The following is a 22,123-nucleotide window of genomic DNA, read 5'->3' as shown; positions in this document are numbered from 1 at the left end:
AAGGTCTTCTGGGATGTAAATATGAACATGTGATACTAGGACTTCAAACAGTTTTTTTTTTTTTTTTTTTTTTTTTGCCACAAAAGAGGGCTGTGTGGGTGTGTATGTGTGTGTCCTATCACACAAAGAGCAAGATAAAAGAGGAGAAACCTGTCATTGGAATTCCAACATTCAGGTATAGAGCTTTTGACTCCTTGTCTAAGCCACTGAGTTGTCTTCTGCCTTAAAATTAATCTATTGCTTTTCTAAGTGTGCCTTGTAATCCACTAGAAACAAAAGCATCATCTTTCTAGAAGTTCCAACCTTCTCCAGACCTGTCAAATTCAATTCTGTGCTTCAACAAGTTCCCCTTTTCATGTCTACATGGAGGTTGGTTTGAACAAAATTGACCTCAAGCTGGATTTTGTAGGGTACTACTTAGGTCCCCTGTATTAGTTGTGCACACAGAACCTCAAAGTCAATCCATGCTTTATCATTAAGAACCTTTACTTCAAAGTACCACACTAGAACAAAGCCTAAGATCTGGATCCAGAATCCAGCAAGAATCTAGGCATTTTTGATCCTACCTTTTGTCTCTCTGTGTGTGAACATATGCATGTGGAGGTGAGAGAACAATTTTTGGGAGTCTCTTGTTTCCTTCCACCATGGGTTCTGGGGTTTGAATTCATATCATCAGGTTTGCAAGGCAACCATTTAGAAATTTCAACCTGCTGAGCTGTCTGGCATATGTACTTCAGCTCCCAGTTCTCTGCTCCTCAGTATAGGTTTCATCCCCACACTGCCCTGAGGTGGTCGACAGTGAGCAGGCCTACAATCATCTCATTTTGGAACATCTTAGGAGTAAGACAATCTTTCCTAAGAGTCCTGTTTCCACTTGAGAAGACTCCACCGGCCAGAATTTGGCCAAAAACCCATTTTCAAACTAATTGGTGAGACAATTTTAACATGGTCAGATCTCTGGAAATTGCCATGGTTCTGAAATGGTTCATAAGAAGGATGAGACATCAGCTGTCCTTGCAATGAATTAACTGTGTACCCTCCATTCATGTGGCCCCAGAAGAAATTCTTTGACAATTTCACTTTCCCTCTGGTTGTTTCCCTTACACTCTCCCAGAAGCCAAAAACTCAGCCTGGAGAACAAAATAATGCTGTTTATTTCAATCTCAAAGCACAGCTGCTCACTTAGTTCCCTTTCCTCTGAGGCAGTACGTAGGTTGTTCCACCAGAGAGCCATCTCCTCTGCCCCACCCTGAGAAATGGCCAACTCCCCAGGTCATCCTATCATCTTTTGTCTTCCTATGCTTTGTCATCTCCTTTTAAAAACTATCCTTACCCCTTATCACCCTCTCTCCTTTCGTGCTTACTTCCCCAGCCATCTCTTGCCTCCTTCCTATATTTTCTCCTCTTCAGTTTTGCTCATCCTTCCTGGCTTTTGCCATTTCAACCTTATAGTCCCTAGGGCTCTCGGTCTTTACTCCTGTCAGTGTCCCTATACCTTAGCTCCTTTCCATGGCCTCCACTGTGCCTCCCTCTGCCTCAGCTCTATCCCTTTCTTGTCTTGTCTTGGCTGACCCTGTCTCTCATGATCTCTTCTCATGTATTTCTTCTCCAGGGTAATGTCCTTTCAATGTGCCCTGGCCATTAGCACACTCATAGGTGTGGCTCCAGGATCTCAGAAATAATAGCCAGCATCCCCTAGGATGTAGAGAGGTCCTTAGATGTCTCAGGAGGTGATTAGAAGGGCTGGGGTGGCCCACTGGGCATGAGCCCTATTATCTTTGGGATCAAAGAATATGTTCTTCCCCTCCATGTGGAGGGCAGTAGGCAGGAGTACACAGGGTCAGGGTTCCTGAGATCTCCCCCAGCAATCTCTAAGTAGGTCCACGTGGAACAAGGCTGCCCCTGTGAGGAGACGTGCTGCAAAAAGGTGTCTGCAGGGCAGGTGTCTGGCAGCATAGATGGAGCAGCTACAGTGTGTCAGGGCCCCATCCAGGAAGAAGTCTGAGATGCCGTCCTTAAGGGCAAAGCCAGCTCCAGTCCAGTGGAAACCTCGGGTCCCGTGCTGCCTGGCGAAGGCCAGCTCCTCTGCCACTAGATCAGCCAACTCTGGCCCACACGCTGCTCGGAACTTGGCTAGTGGCTCACAGTCCACTCCCTCATCCCTACAGGGGCGGCAGAGCCTCTTTGGTTCCCTGGGGCCTTCTTCATCTCCTCCCTGAACTGCATCCCCCGCAGCCAGGGACTTAACCCTGTTCACTGCCCATTCTGGACTGCCCTTCAGCACAGTCTGCACAGGGGTACTGCATGGTACACCATTCCCTATTCCTGGAAGCCTCCCCCCAGGATCCCCAAACTCTATCTGCTGTCCTCCATTCTTGAAACCTACAGGTTGGGGTCCTCTGCCGTTTCCATTCACTATGCCTGTAGCTCTCGCATCCTCTAAATGAACAACAACAATGTCCTCCAGGCCCCGTCTCCTTTTGACTAGAAACCTTTCACTTCTCTCTGCAATATCTGGCCCTTTCTGCCCATCAGCTCCCAAGTGTGGTCCCCTCTGATCTCCATTCTCAGGGACTAACTCTAAGGGCTTCTCCACATAGACCTCTCTCCACTTTCTAACATCGATCCCTTTCTCTATTTCAAAACGAGGCTCTTTCCAGTCTTGAGGTTTCAGTGCACGTGCCCTCTCACCCTGTAATTGTACCTCCCTCCAGGGCCTTCCTTCAAGACTCTTGGCCTTCTCAGACTCAACCTGGTTGCCTCTCTGATCTGTGGGCCCCAGTACCTTAACCCTTCTATTCTCTGTCTGGGTTCCCTTCCAGTTCCTGACTTCTGGCTCTCTCAGATGCTCTTTTTCCAGCTGGGCTCCTGTCCCTTCAGGCCCTCTCACCTTCTGATTCTCTAACCAGACTCCTTGACTATCTCTCAAGTGCAATCTCCTCCCTTTCTCACTCTCTCGATCAGGCCTTCCCCAGTTGCTGGTCTCTGTGCCCCTCACCTTCTCTTTCTCCATCTGTGCCCTATTCCTGGGTTCACTTTCCAACAACACTCTGTCACCATTAACACCTTCTGAAGCTGCCTCTCCAGTTGCATCAGCCCATTGCATGGCCACTAGGTCACGAAGGCACTGAGCTACACTATGGGAGGGGTTGAGGCGTCGCAAGAGTCGCCTGCGATGGCCTCGAACTAGAGCACAGGCATCAAGGTCTCGGGTTGCTTCGTAGGCACGGAAACGTACCCACATGTCATGGCGGGGCGCCCAGTTGTGCTCAAAATATCTGATGAAGGCAGTTGGTGCCTGGGAACGCAACTCAGCCAGTGCCTCACTGTAAGCTGTATAGGATTTTGAATCTGCTAGGCGGCAGAGGAGTGGCCACAGGTCCGGATCCTCCTGGCTGGCACCACCTAACTCCTGTGCCTTACTGAAGAGCGTCTCCAGACCCTGAGCACGACAGATCTGAACACGAGCACATGGCAACAGTTGCCGAACTGCACGCAGTTGTCCAGCCACCTCTGGTCCAGCTGTGAGGCAGCGCACTCGCCCTTTGACGTCAGGAGCACTTTGCAGCAGGGAGACCAGCATGAATCGCAGCAGGCTAGGGGTGCCAGGACGCGCCACGCAACAGGCAGCCTGGCGTGCACGTCCAGCGCTGTCCACACACAGCACTGCCATCAGGTCCAGCGCGCCCTGCAACCCAGGCAGCCGGTCCACCAATAGGATGCGCGGGAAGCGTCGCAGCAGTGCCCTGGTGCGCGATGTCAGAAGGAACACACTCTCTACCATTGCTTGGTCCTCCACGAACACCAGCTTCACCTGCGGACAGGGGCAGGAAGTCAAGAAAAGAGGTTAGGGCACACCGTGTGTGTGTGTGTGTGTGTGTGTGTGTGTGTGTGTGTGTGTGTGTGTGTGTGTGTGTGTGAAGCAAATCCATTCGTTCACGGATCTGCACAGATTCTTTTGATTGGCAAGAGACATATAAGAAAATCAAAATCAGGAGTTCTTGTAACCACGTAGCTCTCCACAGTTTGTGACCAGGACATCCTGATCTGACCTGATAATACTGGACATTTGCATGTGTCCTATTTGCTGCTGCTGGAAGCCAGGTATTTGTTACTCTTTCCTGCACCCAGCAACAGTATATGCAAGGGCCGTGGACTACAACAGACAGCAAGAACTGCAAGAGACAAGCAGCCATCTGGAGCTCCTCTGTGCCTGCTGGAGCAGGGACTGTGAATTTACTTAGACAAGCTTCCAATAGGGTCTCCACTGCTTTAGTTTGAGGGCCACTGGTAAGCAGCAGATTGTGGAGGCAGATCAGATGGTCTGGATTTGAGCCTCCCTACCCGCCTCATGGCTTGATTTTACCTTTCTGCCTCAGTTTCCTCTTTAACCTCCATTCCTGCCGGTTTCCTCTTCTAGGAACTGACTGTTCATTCCTCCCAGTCCTGAGAGAGGGAACAGCAGTTAAAAACAAAGCTTTCTAGACCAGACTGCATCACCTGAGGTTTACACCTACTTCTTCCTGGCTAAGTGGCTTCTGGCAGCTTGCCTCATCTCCAGCTCATCTCTAAAACGGCAACAGCAAGTCCTGAGACTAGAGAGATGAAATGTATAAATCAGTCTTGTACATTCCCTGATGTAAGCAACATCCTTATTATTAAGGTATACACATACTCTCTTAAGAGTCCAGGTTCATAATGACCATATTCATTATTTGCTCAAAGACTCCCCCTCCCCCAAGACAGTTTCCTGTCACCTACATTGGTCTCAAACTATGTAGCTAAGGATTACCTTGAACTTGTGGTCCTTTTTGTCTACCTTCTCAGTTGTGGGACTACAGGCATGTGCCACTCCACTTGGCTTATATGAGGTGCTGGGCATGGAACAAAGGGAGTCAACTGAGCAAGCACTCTACCAACTGAGCCAGATCTCTTTAAGTACTGGGCCAGTGGTTGGAGATCCTTGAGCCAGTTTATGTAAGAAATAACTAATAGTGGTGGAAACAGAGTTTGAATCCCATTTAATCAGAGACCTCTCCACAGCCATTCTGCCATAATCCAACCTCATCCTGCAAGACTTAAGAAAGCAAAAACGAAACACCGAATAATGTCTAGCCTTCACAAAATCTACTAAATAGTCTATGGACAAACTGAGCAGATGGCTCAATGGGCAGAGTGAGCACAAGGACCTGATTCAAATCCACAGCACCCACATAAAATATTGGCCACAGCTGTGTGATTGTAACTCCATCACTGGGAAGCAAAGACAGCCAGATCCTGAGAGTTTAGAGACAGACAGCCTAGCTGAAAATAGCAATTTTTAGTTCAGCATGAAGATCAAGGCAATAACAGTGATATTCTGCTCTGACTTCTTCATGGAACATGTATTATTTTGTTCAGGTACAGGCAAAACACACACACACACACACACACACACACACACACACACACACACACATTCAGGTGACTGAAATACATAGATATTTGCTAAATAATAGGTTTGGTAGGGTCCAAAGAGAAGAAAGGCTTTGCTTACCTAACCCTAAAATCATACACTTAGCACCCAAAAGGGTTCTGAAATTCATTGTTTTAAGAAAGCAAACAAGTTTTATCGTTGAGTTAATTATAGTTCTATAACATTTTCAGATATTACTTAATTTTATATTATTTTACATGTATGTTTTTTGACACTGCATACATATCTTATATCATGTGTATGGCTGAGGTCCTCGGAGGCCAGAAGAGGATGCTGGATCCCCTGGAATTGGAGTTACAGTTGTGAGCCTCTATGTGGATGCTGAATGAATTCTCTGGAAGAGCAGCCAGTGCTTTTTTTTTTTTTTTTTTTTTAAATCTTTATTAACTTGAGTATTTCTTATTTACATTTTGATTGTTATTCCCTTTCCGGTTTCCAGGCCAACATCCCCTAGCCCCTCCCCTTCCCTTCTAAATGGTGTTCCCCTCCCCATCCTCCCCATTACCGCTCTCCCCCAACAATCATGTTCACTGGGGTTCAGTCTTGGCAGGACCAAGGGCCAAAGCATCTCTTATATGTAAACATTTAATTGGGGTTGGACTATAGGTTTGGAGGTGTAGTCATCGTCATCATAGCAGGACGCATAGCAGCGCCCAGATAGGCATGGTGCTGGAGGAGCTGAGAGTTCTACATCTTGTTCTGAAGGCAAACAGAAGAAGACTGCCTTCCAAGGAGCTAGGAGGAGGGTCTCAAAGCCCACTGCACAGTGACACACTTCTTCCAACTAAGCCAATAGTGCCACTCCCTGTGTCAAGCATATTCAGACCACCACACAGGCTATGTGCATGCTATCACAGTCTCTGAGAGTTCATATGGACATCAGTTCTTGTGTTTGGAAGGCCTTGTTTTGTTGGTGTCCTCCATGTCTTATAATCTTTCCACCTTTCCTTTCACTGGGGTCTCTGAACTCCGAGGGGAGGGATTGATGGAGACCTTCCAACTAGGGCTGAGTGTTCCAAGGTATCTCACTTTCTGCATACTGTCCCATTGTGGGTCCCTGCTTTTGTTTTCCTCCACTGCAGGAGGAAGCTTCTCTGATGCTGGTTGAGCAAGACGTTGATCTGTGAGTGCAGCAGGATGTCATTAGGAGTCATTTTATTGCTACATTCCTTTAGCAGAACAGTATTTGGGTTTCCTCTAATTTCTGTCCTCTCTCGTCTCAGATTCTGATCCATCTGAGCCGTGTCAGGCATGGGTTCTGTCTTGGTCAAAGTTCTATGCTTTGAAGAGTCACCACGAACATGGCAACTCTTATAAAAGAGAGCATTTAATTGGGGGCTTACAGGTTCAGATGTTTAGTCTATTATCATCATGGCGGGAAGTATAGGCAGACACAGCATTGGAGAAGAAGCCAAGAATTCTACATCTGGATCCAGAGGCAGGAGGAAGACAGAGTAAGACACTGAGACCCTAAAACTTGTGCCCAGTGACACATTTCCTTCAACAAGGCCAGACCTATTCCAACAGGCCACACTTCTGCATAGTACCCCTCTCTATGAATTTTGGGGGTCATTTTCATTCAAATCACCATAGGTTCTAGTTCATGGAGTAGGCCTTGTGTCCAGAGACTGGTAAGTTACTCTCAAGCTTTATATCACAGATGGACCAGCATTTTAAAGGTCTCTTTAAGAATGACAGAAAAAGGGGTTGGGGATTTAGCTCAGTGGTAGAGCGCTTGCCTAGCAAGCGCAAGGCCCTGGGTTCGGTCCCCAGCTCTGGAAAAAAAAAAAAAGGATGACAGAAAAACAAAACTGAGATGCTGTCAAAAGCATTTTATGTATATTAACCCTTAAGGACAATGCTGTGACATCTCATTTACGAGGAGGAAAATGGCTGAGATGAGCCATGCTTTAGAAGTCACAGAGCTAGTAGCAGAGGTAGGCTGTACTCAAACCTGTCCAAACCAAACACAAAACAAGTTCCATTCCCTACCTGCTGTTTAAGTAACCAGGCAGTCTTTATGAAAATGTGTAGCAGAGCCCTGAGTTTGAGGCAAGCCTGGTCTACAGAGTGGATTCCATGACAACCAGGGCCATACAGAGAAATGCTCGCTTGACAAATGAATGAAGGAATGAATGAATGAAGAAAGAAAGAAAGAAAAAGAAAGTTGCAGCATATCCCTGGAGTCAAGCTCAGCATCTCCCAGCAGCCAGTGCTTTTAAGTTCTTATTCATCCCTCCGGTCTCCATCATTTACACTGTCATTTGAATTTACTTAGAAGATGTGCAACCCACATCTGCTGTATCCAATAGGGTAGTCACATGGAGCTGTTCAATTTAAGCTGTGTCATATTGTTGTAATAAACTTAAGTGTGAGAATAACATGTTTTCTGTGTTCTGTGATTCCTAGTGAATCACTGAACCCCAGAGTGGCCAGAAAGGTCTCTAATGGCAACAGGGGAGTGACTTGCCCATGTTTTCAGGCTAGAAAAGGCTTACGCCTTTAGGAGTGGTGGGGCAGAAGGCAAGGTAGTGTGGGTGACAATGGGTGTGCTGCCATCTGATGAAGGTAGAGCTCTTATGTAAACAAGTTTAGCTTTCTTCCAAATTGTTTTGGAGCAAGCATGATATACAGACCACTGCTCTAGGCATAGAAAAGTGTAAATAAGGTGCACTGTGGGGTGTGTACGTGTAACAGGCAGAAAATCAAAGAGAAATACATCTCAAGTTGGTGACTCTGGGTGAGTGCTGAGGAATATTAGTCATGCACAAAGCAGCTTCTCTACAAGACATTCCTCCAAACTCTTTAATAACCACACAAAGCATGCACTGTAATTACCACCACCCCCCTTCATAGGGGAAAACAGACACAGCTTATCCAGGGATAACTGGTAGAATAAGGCTTTGAGTCCATGCAGCTTGGGCACAAAGCCAGACTCATAGGCTTTGGCTTTGTGCACAGTGGTGCATCTGCAGAGATGGAAACGTTTAAGGAGCATTGCTTCAGGTGTGTGCAGGTAGTGGGTAGAGACCAACCACAGAACTTTCCATTACCACTCACACCTCCCTATATGCAAGTATGTCCTTTCCCTTCCACATCAGAGTGACAGTACTCACCACTTTGTCCTGAAGGAGCAAAAATGAGGGAGGGACAACAATAGCTAAATTAAAATATACAGGGTTTCTTACTTTCTGGATTCTTTTTCTTTCTGTCCCTGTTTCACTGTTGTGGGACACTGTCATCTAGGCATGACATGATAGATGCTCTCTTGAGATTTTAGCAGAGGTTCTCTGTCTCTCTGTCTCTCTGTCTGAGACCTGTACAAGATTGGGCCTATTTAAGTTACACTGTAATGGTGGGGAGTGGCTCATGAGGATTCAACCCTCCCCAAGGATGTGTAGGCTGTTACTAGTTGATAGGACAAAGACATTTTCTTTAGCAGTGTAGCTCCTTGTAAACTGCCCATGCTTCTGTAACCCTAAATAAAACCATCAGTTTACCAAGCTAGACTTGGATGGAACTGCATGTTGGGTAAGTTGTTGATGCCCCATCTGCGGTGAACAGAAATTTGTTCATCTGAGGAAAAGTTCACATGTTCCCTGACACAGATACTTAATCCACAACCCTGATACCCTACAAAGTAGTGTCTGTTATTATCATCCCCATTTACAGATGAACAAACTGAGGTTCCAAGAACCTAAGTTACCTGTTCATAACGTGTTCATTGTCCTACAGCTAGTAAACAGCACAGTCACAATATATGGGAAGCTTCAAGAACATATCAATAGTAATAAATCAAGTTGCCAGCTTTGACTATATTCACCCTCACCCCCAAGATGGCTGACATGGTATAAACACTGGGAAAACTTAGGAAAGGTCTTGATGATGTGAACTCTGATTTTATCCTTTGCCAAATGTCCTGGTTATTTCTCTAGTCACTGTGACCAAATATTTGCTAAGAAACAACTGAAGTAAGGAGAGTTTATTTTGGCTTACAGTTTGAGTCAATAGTCTGTCATGGAAGGGGTGGAGGGTACGGAGGAGTGTGAAGTGGCTGGTAACCTGTGGCTACAGCTAGGAAGCAGAGCTCTGACAGGAAGTTGGGCCAAGCTGTAAAGATTCCAGACACTCCTTCAGTGATCTACTTCCTCTAGCAACTTGTGAAGGCTCTACAACATTCCAAAATTGTGTCACAAACTACAGACCACATGTTCAAGCACATGAGCCTGTAAGAAACATTTCACATGCAAAACATGACAAGTGACTGGGGTTTTCTCCATCCTGGGCACTTAGTATTTTGTACTTCATATGCTCTGCAAGTGGGCAGCATCATGACTTGCTTTGGTCAATGAAATATAAAGAGATGGGCCAGGTGCTAAGCTTTCTGAAAGAAATCTCTGCTATGCTTTTTAGTCCCAGTAGTGTCCTGCGATGGTATATTGTGTTACAGGCTCATGATCATGTGGTGCTCCTTAGAGCCTTATGGAAAGTCTTTAGTTCATTAGGTATGCATCTGAAAGACTATGACTCCCACTGGTCCTTGAAGCTTCTGTGCTTCTTGTCTTGCCAGGGCTTTGAGCAGCTTGCTCTGACATGTGTTCCCTACATGACATGCCATTATGCCAGAGGCCCAAAGCAACGCGGTTGCTGATTCTTGACCTGAATCTTTAGAATTGTGAAATAAATGAACTTATTTACTCTATAAAGTTTATGGCCTTGGGTATTTCAGTATGGTGATGTAAAGCTAATACACCCTTCCTCAGAAAACCGCTGCAATATGAAAGGAATATATGAATGCTGTTTATCTAGTCTTGGGATGACAATAAAGAACTCCCTTTCAGATTCTAATATGCTTTATAATATAGAAATCTTTCAAAAGAAGTGAAAGAGCTTGGGTGAGACTACACAAGGGGATGAACTGAGCATCCCACTCTCTTTTCAACCTCTAAAGATGGGGATGAGAGAAAGGATGACAGGTGCAACACTTACCTTGGGAACTGGAAAGCAGGTGTGGAAACTGATGGTTATCCCACCCACAAAAACTGTGAAACCTAAGTGCGCAGATTGATAACCAATAGGAGAATCCCCATTAGGACCAGGCAATACAGGGTTTTCTCATAAGACCAGGTTAGGGCTGATGGAAACCCTGTGATTCTCCTCTCCCTCTAGGCTGTCACTCTTCCAAGTGGCTGGAGGTTTATTCTGTAAACAGGGTAAATGGAAAGATTTGCTGCCCTTGGGGACAGTGGGCCCACCTGAGAATGAAGGAGGGAGATTCCAAGCTCCATGCAGGGGTCGGCATGCATCATGCTGACTGCCAGATCCAGTTTCTTCCCCACATGGCTGCTAGACTCTGGCAGCCTGGCCTTCACCCCCAATCAGGAAGTGAGAAGACTTTTCTCAGGGGACCTGACCAAGCCCCAGAGAAAGAAGGAAAGATGTTGATATTTAACATTCTTCAGCATGCAATGTAAGACAAACTATTGTGTGCTAGGCATGGTAGCACACTACTGCAAGCATTCAGGAGGCAGAGACTAAATGACTAAGAGTTCAAGGTCATCCTTAGGTACACAGCCAGTTCCAGGCCAGCCTGGGCTACAGTGGGCCCTTATCTCAACCAGTCAACCAACCAAAAAGAAGATGCAAATGATGTGTAGAATAGACAACATTGTTGAGTGGTGTGTGTGTGTGTGTGTGTGTGTGTGTGTGTGTGTGTGTGTGTGTGTGTATGTACATTCGACAGTAAACTCATCCATGTGTGTGCACGCTGGGTCAGGTTATGGTTAACGGAATTTCAATCAGTCATAAAGAAGAAGAATATTGGGTCATTTGTCATTTACAGGGACATGAATGGGCCTGGAGATCATATTAAGCAAGTCAGACTGAAATAGAAAACTACTGCAGTTTTCTTTTATACATACAGCCAACAAGTATACATAATGAAAGTCAAGGAGGGTTATTAGGAAAGAGGATGTAGAAGATAGCAGGAGAAGGAGGGAGGAGGTTGATGACTAAGGTTCAAGTACATAGTACACTTGAATGGAAATTTCATGAATGTATAGCTTTGTGCACTAGATATATAAAAACCATTTATTTTAAATACAGAAATGCAAACCTACCCTGTTCATGTACAGCTTTGTGTTACCTGATACAAAAGCCACACTAGTGATGATGTCTGTTTAAATTTAATTACTTAAAAACTCCAGCTCTGGGCTGGGGAAATGGCATAGTTGGTAAAGAACCTGCCAGTCACGCAAGTATAGGGACCTAAGCTTAGATGCCTAGAACCCACTTAAAAAGCTAGTGGAAGGTGGTGGCAGAGACCGGTAGATCCCTCAAGCTCACTGGCCAGGTAGCCAGCCTAGTCAAACTAATGAACTTCAGGTTCAGTGAGAGTCTTTGTCTTAAAAATTAGGGAAGGTGGGGTGGGACAGTGAGGTGCCTCAGAAGGTAAAGTGCTTACAACCAAGCCAATCGACCAGAGTTCAATCTTCAGGACCTATATGGCAGAGGGAAAGAATTGACATTTGCAATTTGTCTTCTGACCTCTGCATGCAAACTGTGGCATGGGTATACCTGCAGATCTATCCCCCACAAATAAATACATATATTTAAAAATCATTGGAAAGTAATCAGGGTCAACCTCAGGTGCCTATGTGTGCCTCATTTCCCACAACTAAAGAACAATAATAAAAACAAACAAAAACCCCAAACCAATCAACCAGCTAAACAGCCAACCAACCACAAAACCTAGCTAGTCATTTCAAATGATCAAGAGTATATGAGGCAAATGGCCACTATATTGGATAGCAGAACTAGAATCCCTCATTAAGGGGCTGGGAACATTGCTCAGTGGGAGAACACCTGAATAGAGTCCCCCAATGAGGGTTGGGAGCATGGCTCCCTTGCCCAGCATGTAGGAGGCCTTGAGTTCTATCCCCTGGAGTGTAAAAATAAACAACAGATAGTTAATAGTACATTACAATCTCTGCATGTCCCCAGCTTCTGCTTTACAATACTTTGCACTCTATCACATTATATAACACAGTTTCCTATGTGGTGAGTTCAGGGGCATATCCTGGGAACATTCACTGAACAATGGACTTACGTACTTTCTGTTTGTATAATCCAAGTTGAAAAAAATTAGATTTCATTTTCCCTGGCTTGGGTCCTCTTTCTCCTAGTACTCAACTGACATACTATCTGGGCGTTTTTGTTTCTGCCACTAGAACTTCTGCAAGGCAGCCAACAGCCATTCGTGCTTATTTAACTTTCAGTCCATTAAAACTCAGACTCTTATGGCAACGATTACATTTCAAGCGCTAATCAGCCATGCATGTCGGGAGCTCCCATACAATGCAGTGTAGAATCAAAGAGTCTGTAAAGGATAGAAAGTTACTGTTGGACTCTAGTCCACACTAGAGGATGTTCTGTGGCTACATCTTGAGCACCCTAGTAGGTGCTTACTAAATAAATGAATGATAAATGTAGCAAAAGAATGAATGAATAAACCAAGAAGTCGATCAATGTGGTTCTCCCACCCAATGCTACCTCCTGTGAGACCCTACCTTAGCCTCTGGATCTGTGCGGAAGAGCCCCTCAAGCACTTGCAGGGCATCTAGGACCCCGTGGTCTGGGCCCTTGCAATGGGTCAGCAGGCGGTGCACGTCAGCAGGGGCCACAAACTGCTTGGAGATCTGGTTGGTGATGCGGACCGGCAGGCAGGAATTGGCTAGCAAGTGGCCTGGGCGGAAGTGGTAGGCAAACTCGCGTGGGCAGGCTGGGTGTGAGTGGGTCAGCTGGCACTCAGTCACCACAAGTCGATCTCGCAAAGGGCTCAGCTTGACAGTGATGAAGGCCGGGCAGCTGGGCTGGGGAGGCCTGCAGGGGAACCACCAGCGCCTATGTCACAATCCTTTGTGTAATCTCTTTTTCTGTTTTCTCTCTCCCTTCCCACTCCCTCTCTTCTCATTAAGTTTCAAGGATAGAGGAATGGAGAGGCTTAAGAATACACCAGCTGGATGAATTTGTACAAGTTTGTACGTTTCATCTCTATATGGTCAAAGGGAATTAATAACTTGTCTCATAGGATCCTTGTGAAGATGAAAAAGAATTGGTATGCTTAAAACCCTCAAGACCGAAACATCTAACATAGCAAACACTACACATTGGTAATGTCTTCACCCATACACCCAACTCTATCCCCAAACGACCACATACCTTGTTATATCATTGCCAGAAATATTTAGCAATAAAATACTTCAGGGGCTGAAAAAGTGGCTTGGGTGAAAAAGTAGACACTTGCCACCAGGCCTGATAACATGAGTTGCATCCCTGGAACCCACATGTTGGAAGGAGAGGACAAGACTAATGCAAACTGTTCTCTGACTGCTACACATACATGTGAGCACCCACACATATGCAGACATAATGCAGTAAGTAAATAAATGTAATAGAATCATATAAACACTTCAGATTGTCTTGTATCTGCTTTTCACAATATCATCTCCACAGATGAGGTCTTAGTGATTTCTCCCTTCCCTTTGCCCTCAGAGACAACCACAACCTGTAATTATGTATCTTGCCTTGGTATATTTTCAAAACCACAAGCAATGGATAATATATTTCTGCTTCCAAACTTTGTATATCCAGATACTCTACTCTGGCTAGAGGTAGATAGAAAGGTCACCTGAGTCCCGGAATTCCAAACTAGACTGGGCAACACAGATAGACTTCTTAAGTCAAAAAAAGAAAAAAAAAAGTCCAAGAATAGAGACTGAGAATAATGCCCATCAGGATATGTAGTACCTGTCATGGATATGTCAAAGGCACTTTGGAGAACCAGGGTGGTACCTACCAATGGAGCCCTATACCATATGAACCTCATCAATGTGACTGCCTGTACATGGGTACTGAAAGACACTGATTGGCATGTACACAACAGGACTGTGCACCAGCCAGAACCTGAAACCAAGCCACAGGTTGAGAAAACAGGCTTTGATATACTCTAAAGAAATGTGACAGCAAACAACACGAAGAACCAACTACCATTTCCAATGTACCTGAACAAAGCCAGAAACAGAAGAGCAATCCATTGTGGGATTCCTATCTACATTAAGTTCAATGGTAGACTAAGTTCCCCTTTACTACTAAACTAGATAGTAGTGGCCATGGAGTGGTTAACTCTAGAAGGGAAGATGTGGGGTTGAGAACTTGTTTTTGTTTGTGTTTTGAGGCAGGGTTTCTCTGGGTAGCCTTGGCTGTCCTGGAACTTTCTCTCTAGACCAGGCTATGTTTTAGGTTTTTTTACACGTGTATTTTATTTTGGGCAACATTATTATGTTTAACATGCATAGTGTATATATTTCTCTTTATGTGTGTTATACTCTGGAAAAATACTCCTTTGTTTTATAGTGGTTGTACAGTAGGAAAATTGATGCGCCCTCGCAACTATCCACATCCTAGTCATATGTGTCATTTACAGTTGTTCAACAGACTTTTCAGATATGGTTAAATTAATTACCTTGAGATGGGACAATTCTGCATTATAGTGGTGGCAAGGGGGCTGGTATCATTACCAGGATCTTTATATGGGAGAGAAGTAAAAGATTCAGAGAAGGAAGCAAAGCACTTGTGTGGCTTGTGTAGGCTCTAGAAGCTAAAAGGGTAGAATATACTTGTTTCTGTACCTCCAGGAGGATCAGAAATTCAAGGTCATCCTCAAAATTGTTCTGGTCTACATGAGACCCTGTCTCAAAAAAAAAAAAAGGCTTAAGCTACCATCTTTGAGGTAGTTGGTTACAAAACAGGAGACAATAACAATGGGCACCCCTGTACTTCCTTTGAAGATTGTTAGAATTTTCCCCAGGCCTTTCTCTAGTTATTGCTGCATCTCATGACTCTGACATCTATTAAGTGATTTCCCTGTTGTTTACCTCAGCCCTCTCTTAGATAACACCCTGTGTGAGTGAGTTTGGAACTCACATAGAGTTCCAAACTGCAGAGCACAGCCCATTGCATGAAATCAATTTCAGGAGTTATAATCATTATTGTAAAGAATCAATGAGAGATGAAAATACAAATCAGTATTTAGGTTTGATCCCAGTATCTTAAAAAAATGAGTATTTTCATAAAATAATATTTAAATCGATATCTTGAAATAGGGTTTAGTGGTATTTCTCTATGGAGTGGTGTGATAACATCATTTCTTCTTCCCTGGAAAGGAAGTTTTACGTATAGAATAGTGGTTAGCAAACATTTTCTGTTAAGGGTGAGAAAATAGATATATTGCAAACAGGTATATGCAAATATTCACAAGTATATACAAATGCATGGTGTAGCTATGTTTCAATAAAACATTATAAAAATAAATTTCAGGTTGGATGGAGTCCAAAAGCTTCTTAGCTTGATGGCCCTTGTTTGAAACCTACAGAGTCTACTATGTAGTTAGGAAGTCATGGTTCATTCTTTAGTGGTCTAGTAATGTCAGTAGTGGGTTCTCCCACAAATGATCTTCTACTGTCTCCAAATCACTCCTGAGAAAGGTTATTGTCTCAGGATAAAGAGCATGATGAAAAATTTCCATGAAATATCTCTTTTCTTCTACATGCACCCTCAAGAACCCCACAGATTAAAAAGAAAAAAATCTAAATAATTTATTTAAAAATAGTAAAAAATAAAGATAGGAAAGTAATCTATTTTGGTGTTTGAGACAGAATCATGCACTATAACCCAGGTTGGCCTTGAGTTTATAATCTCCCTGACTCAGTGCTAGATCAGAAAATTCTTACATATATAAATTGTAACAAGTAAAAAATATGCAGGCCCACAGTGGCCATCAGGTGAAAGCAACATGTAGCCACCAAAAATGGCACATTCCCGAAATTCCATACAGTCTATTTTCTAAGGAGAGATCATAGTCATTTGTTGGAGTCTTATCTGGTCCCTTGATACTAGTTGGTTTCTGCCCCTAGGTCAGACCTTAATTCAAGGGAAGCCATCATGTCTGTGAAGTCATCCATCTTGTCAGAAAACACATGTCCTCTGTGGGGTCCTGTCATTTTTAGCAGTTGCTTCCCTGCACATAGAGGTGGGTAATGCCAGCACCCTTAAATGCAAACTCCGTGTGGACAGGAATTATCCATTTTACCCATTACTTATAGCAGCACCTGACCCTCAAAGAGGCTCAACAATAATATACAGTAGTTCTCCATACCCACTGGTTCTATCTGCAAATCATCCCACCGGGAACCAAAATTATTTAGGAAAAACAAAAACAACCAACCAACCAACCAAAAACCCAAACCATTTATACTGACTACATTATGTACACACTCTCTTTGTCATGTTCTCCAGCAGTACAATAGGGTTAAGCATTTGCAGGCAGTAGGTATTACAAGTCAGGTAGAGGTACTTAAAACACTTCAAAGGAAGATATTTATGGGCTATATGCAAATGCTGTATACTTTGAGTACCTGTAGACTCTGGTGTTCTGGAATCAATGCAAAGATAAGTGTATACTGAGTGAATCATTGGATCCCACCTAAACACCTGGCAACATGTTCAGCATCCCTTCTCATCTCATCAAAACTACCCATCCATCACCATGCCTTGCCTGTCATGTTTTTGAAATGTCTCAGGACCATCCATGTTTTTTTCCATCTTTACAGCCACCACCATTCTTTCATCTGTCATGAAACATCTTTTGTCTTTCTTTTACACTCACTTGACTTATTCTTCCTTTAGACCATATCACCAGCATCGCCTTCTTCAAGTAAGACAGTCCTTTCTGATGAATTCCAGGCTAGGGTAGATTCTAACACATACTAAGGTAAGAGTGTGAAGAATGCCTGCATGTATCCTATGGTTCCCATTCCATTTCAAGACATACACTTGACATCCTTCTTGACTGGACCAATGGGCTGATCCCTTGAACTGTCAGGTCCTGAACACTTGACTCTTCTACTGACAACCCATGACTTAAATTTAGATGTGTGGGACAAGGTAGATCAAAAATTAGAAGCATGATCTTTGTAATCAAGACTGTGGGGTTCAAGTCTTGGCTTTCCTGCATCAGCTGGGCAACTCTGTATGTGGGTTGCTTAACTACCCATGCCTTGGTTTTCTCACCCGGAAACTGGGGCTGAAATACTGCTATTCTTCCAGGTTTGATGAACAGAGTTAAATGATGTACAGTGGTTAGAGGGATGAGCAAAGATTTAACAAACAGTAGTCAACATTCCCAAAACGTTCTTCTAAAAGGATGTGGTTTTCATCTGTTTGGTGTTTCCTTCATGTTTATTGTTAAATTAAAAAATAAAAATATTGTGTTAGAGTGGGTGTGGAACTTAGAAGGCAATTTGTGTGACTCATTTCTTTCCTTTCTACCCTTTGGATCCCTTAGGCGGTCAGGCTTGGTGACAAGCATGTTTACTCACAGACATTTCACTGGCCTGACAGAATTGTTCTTCATCTTGCAGATTTTAAAGACTTTGTGTTTTTGAAGGCTGGGGTATATTGGGAAGGGTTAAGGAATTCTGTCCTACAGAGAAAAATATTAGGGGAAATGACACTGGTGTTGTAGAGTTGGAGGTGTATGGAGAGCAACTCGAGGCCACTGAATCTCTGGAAAGTGGGTTACTCAAATACTCCCCAGATACTCAGCTTCCTCCATGCCTCTCAATCCTGTTCTCTAGACCATGCCAGCATGGTTGAGACTTTCCTGACTCTGCTCTGACTCTGCTCACGGCCTTTGGGAACTCTGCAGTATCCAAGGATGAAGACCCAGTCCTTGGACTCAGCCTTGCCAGGTCCTGGCTTTGACACATTCCCTGCTGCAGACTTTAAGCCATGGCCTGTCCCTGGACTGTGGCATCAGAGAGACTCTGCTTTGTGCAACTGGGTAGGGCAGGTGCAAGAGATTAGAAATAATGAGTTCAAGTCACTGTCCCCAAATGAGTCACCAACCCCACTACCACAGAGATTTCTACCAACTAACCAATTTTTCTGTCCACTGGGTCATCAGACTCAAATTTACAGCACTGTTCTCCCTTCACAGACCCCCTACCGAATGGCTCTTCCTGGCATTTGTAGAACACCTGGGATAGTAACTACAGAGGTAAACACCATGTGTTAAAAAAAACCCAAAACTGTACATGCACCAATATATAAAATAAAACTTTCCAAGGACCTGTCTACTGGTCATTTCTAGAACCACTCCTAAGATTCCAAGTACAAGATAGCTCAGTAGGTAAAGATGCTTGCTGTCAAGCCAAGCATAAGGGTCTGAGGTGGATCCCTGGTACCCACATGGAGGAAGGAGAGAGTGGACTCCCTCGAGTTGTTCTCTGACCTCCACACCTAGACTGTGGCATGCTACTCTTTTTCCACAAAGTAAATACATGTAAAAAAAAAAAAAGATTTTAAGTAGAGTGGACCACTTCCCTTTACTCCACCTCCCATCTCCACTCTCAACTTGATTCTCACTACTATAGGTGGCTGTTTGAAATTTCTTTCTTCCTTTGTTTGTGTTATGCTTTCTCCTCCCTTCCTTCCATTCTTTTAGTCATTGTCTTTTCGATTAGATTCTGAGTGGTTCAAGGGCTAGGATAATCAACTTTGGTCTCAAAACACCACGAATGCACACAAGAGGCACTCAATAAATGGTTGTTAAATGTTGAATTGGGTCCTGATAGCAAAGGCAAATTCTGGACTAGGCCTGTCTCTTCTGCAAGTGCTCACTCTCTAGACAGTTGTGTGAGGACACGTGCTTGAAGTTGTTGCTCTGGTGTTAGACCTCTGAAGCTCCACTTCTACAATAAAGAACAAACCAGAGCATACTTCCACAACAAATGCTGAAACATTTTAGGTAAGAGCAGTGGTGGAGTGCTTATTCCACGTGGGATGCCCTGCCAAATAATTGATTCATTTATTAAAAACCTATGACACAGACACTTCTGTGTTCCTCGTTTCCCAAATGAGCAAACTGAGGCCCAAGAAGGTGAAGTTGTCTCCTCCATGACCATAATCATAGGTAGACACCAGTCCTGAGTCTGTACCCCTACTTTGGTAACAACTATCACTTAATTGGCTGCCTTGGATGACAGACATGGGTAAAATGCCTTCTTATGTATGCTCATATATCCTCACAGTGGTCCTCAGAAGCAAGTATACATGTGACAGCCCCATTTCAGGGATGTGAAAACTGAGGTTTGGAAGTGTGAAACCCATTGCCCAATGGTACCTTACTGCAGTAAGTGGTAGGACTGGAGTCTGGCAGCCCAAAGGCACAGCCTGTATTCTTAAATACTCTGCTCTTATCCATGGCTTCAAACTAATATTCTCAAACTCTTCTCAGATACACACAGAGACTACCAGAGAGGCAGGACAGAATGGTGGCAGCTCTGAGCATGATGCAGTAAACAGAAGTAGAATAAGGGGCACACAGGAACTCTTAAAGGCCCATCTCATCAGCTGACCATTTGCTATATAGAAGCATAGCTTTGTTTTGTCCTATATTCAGGGAAGACTTCCCTAGTCCCAAATGGCTTTCTTTGACTATTTACCAACCCTTTGGTGGCACTACCCATTTGTGGTCAGTTGGAAAGTTCCAGATGGGTAGATTTTAGTCTAAAATATCCCCAGCTCCCTGGACAGGATCTGGTTCTACATTGAATGGAAATATTTTCCTGTCTTGTGGCTTTCCTCACAGTTCAGTCTTCCAGACTGCTTTTTGTAGATGTGAAAAATCTGCCCTCCTACTTCTCTAGCTGCCTCTGGTATTTTGGGGGAAACCAATTCTCTCCTTTCTTTTGGCCTCCCTCCTTCTCACTCATTACAATGGCCTCTACTAAATATATCAAGCCTGGGTTGTTTTGTAGTGAGAGTACTTATTTCCAGGCTCAGTCTCTCTGTCTCTCTCAGTAAGTGTCCTTCCTTGAATCTGTCCTGCCTGGCTTCTCTGTACTTGGCAGAGTCAGTGAGCTTCTCTCCCAGGTATTGAATCTGTGGGTAGGAAGCTCTGTCTGCTTCACCCTTGCTCCCCTCCCCCTGCAGGGTCACAGCTCAGGCTCACGCACCACGCTGTGGACTTGTTGGGCATGCGTACATCCTTGCACACCAGCAGCACGTAGCTATACTTGAGCACGTGGATAAGCCTGTAGAGTGGGGGTGTGTTGGCCCAGGGGCTTCGTGCCACACGTGTGGAGCTCTTCACCGAGAAGACTACCAGCCGCTGCTGGCACCACTTGTCGAAGAATCGGCTGAACTCAGCCCAAGAGAAGAAGGTTCGATCCAACAATTCCTGTTCCTCCTTCTTCACTGCTGGGCTTGGTGAGGGCTCTGTCAGCTCCATCTTGGGACCTTGAGTGGAAGTGGGGAGAAGAGCTGGACATCAGACCCATCTCCACCTGGGTTACCCCAATTTCCTTATCACGAACTGTCTTATCAGCTATTGGTACCTCAGGTATATCCCATACAAATCAAAGCGGTTTTATTGTTTGCTTTCCAGATAGGAATCTCCATCCCATTTTTATGGTTCACCTGTATGGTTCAGTTGGCATTTAATTAATTTTAATTCTAGTTCCAATTGCCTTCGATGTGACCTCTAGGTACAAGTACAATCAGTTCTTCTAAATATTTTACCTTCAGCTCAGCTGTGGATATCTTAGGTTCTGGCTAAGATTTCTCCTTCCAGATATGTCTCCTACGCCTGGTGATAACATCTAGTGGTCTTATCATCTGGAACTCCCTTTTCCACAAGCCTACATTTGACTGTAACTCATATCTACTCTCTAGCTAGGCATGAATCTCTCATCCCAGGCATAATCCTCATACACCTTGGCTTTCTTCTCCCTAGGTGTGTCAGATATGCAGCTGTTGCTCCTCAGATATGACCGCCTTGAGTTGCTACTTTGATCTGTGGCTTATGCTTCCTAGAGAAGCTCTTATCTCCAGATGTGACTCCAGTCATGGATCCTTCGCCTACAGGGGTGTGGCCCACTTGTGGCAAATTCAACTCAGAAGTTGTCACCAATAGTCATCTTTGGTCCACACTTCTCCTAAGACTTACTCTCCTATTGGGTCAAGTTGCAGCCCCCTCTTCCCAGCAGTAGCTTATCTATTATTTTCAATGTGTATCTTCGTACTGGACATGGCCCCTTGTCTTCACATGGGCTTCTTCACTTCTAATGTTCTCCCTGTATCCCCCACGTCCGGCTAAGCCTCTTTTCCCTTGTACAGCCCCTTTTATCCAGTTCCCACCTCTAGAGACTCTCCCAACCCGTCTCTCCTCCGCTCCTCCCGGCCTGACCATCCCACACAGCGGTGCTTCTCCACTCCCAAAGCTGTGCACCCTTCCGGCCCCCTCCCCCCTCAACTCACCTACCCAACCCAAAGCGGCGTCCACCTCCCACAATGCCCCGCGCCCAAACCCGGCCCGGCCCTTGCTCCCGGGATGCCCCGCGCGGTATCCCGCCTTTCTTCCCCCAGTGCCTGACAAAGTGGCTTTCCACCAGCCCTTCTCCTCTCCCCGACTGTCACCTTTACGACCTCGCAGCCTCACCGGCTCATCCACGGGGAGGATAGGCTCCGGGCCGCTTCCCAGCATGCTGTGCGGGACAGCGCCCCTCCTCTCCTTACTCTGTCCCA

At 44.8% G+C, this 22,123-nt stretch overlaps 1 protein-coding gene across 2 annotated transcripts; it reads right to left on the bottom strand.

Moving 5' to 3' along the window:
- Positions 1-1,135: 1,135 nt before the first annotated feature.
- On the bottom strand, positions 1,136-22,116 carry Zswim9 (zinc finger SWIM-type containing 9). 2 transcript variants are annotated; one of them, XM_032894418.1, is made up of 4 exons: positions 22,038-22,116; positions 20,554-20,837; positions 13,045-13,357; positions 1,136-3,814 (listed from the first exon to the last, which is right to left on the bottom strand). In XM_032894418.1, exons 1-4 carry the CDS (start codon positions 22,080-22,082, stop codon positions 1,841-1,843), a joined length of 2,616 nt encoding a protein of 871 aa, XP_032750309.1. In that variant the 5' UTR covers positions 22,083-22,116; the 3' UTR covers positions 1,136-1,840. The 2 variants fall into 2 exon arrangements, with proteins under 2 accessions (XP_032750309.1, XP_032750310.1); XM_032894419.1 differs by having other exon boundaries at positions 22,016-22,115.
- Between the last annotated feature and the right edge of the window lie 7 nt (positions 22,117-22,123).

Source organism: Rattus rattus, chromosome 2, assembly GCF_011064425.1.
Source record: "Rattus rattus isolate New Zealand chromosome 2, Rrattus_CSIRO_v1, whole genome shotgun sequence".
Classification (NCBI taxonomy): domain Eukaryota; kingdom Metazoa; phylum Chordata; class Mammalia; order Rodentia; family Muridae; genus Rattus; species Rattus rattus.
This window is presented reverse-complemented; position numbering and strand designations above follow the sequence as displayed.

Excerpts from the sequence above, each read along its gene's own strand:
- Zswim9 (XM_032894418.1), bottom strand. The coding sequence starts at position 22,082 with ATGCTGGGAAGCGGCCCGGAGCCTATCCTCCCCGTGGATGAGCCG. Across the intron at positions 20,838-22,037 it reads TCCTCCCCGTGGATGAGCCG|GGTCCCAAGATGGAGCTGAC; the intron begins GTGAGGCTGCGA and ends ACTTCCACTCAA. Across the intron at positions 13,358-20,553 it reads CCCAACAAGTCCACAGCGTG|GCCTCCCCAGCCCAGCTGCC; the intron begins GTGCGTGAGCCT and ends GTTCCCCTGCAG.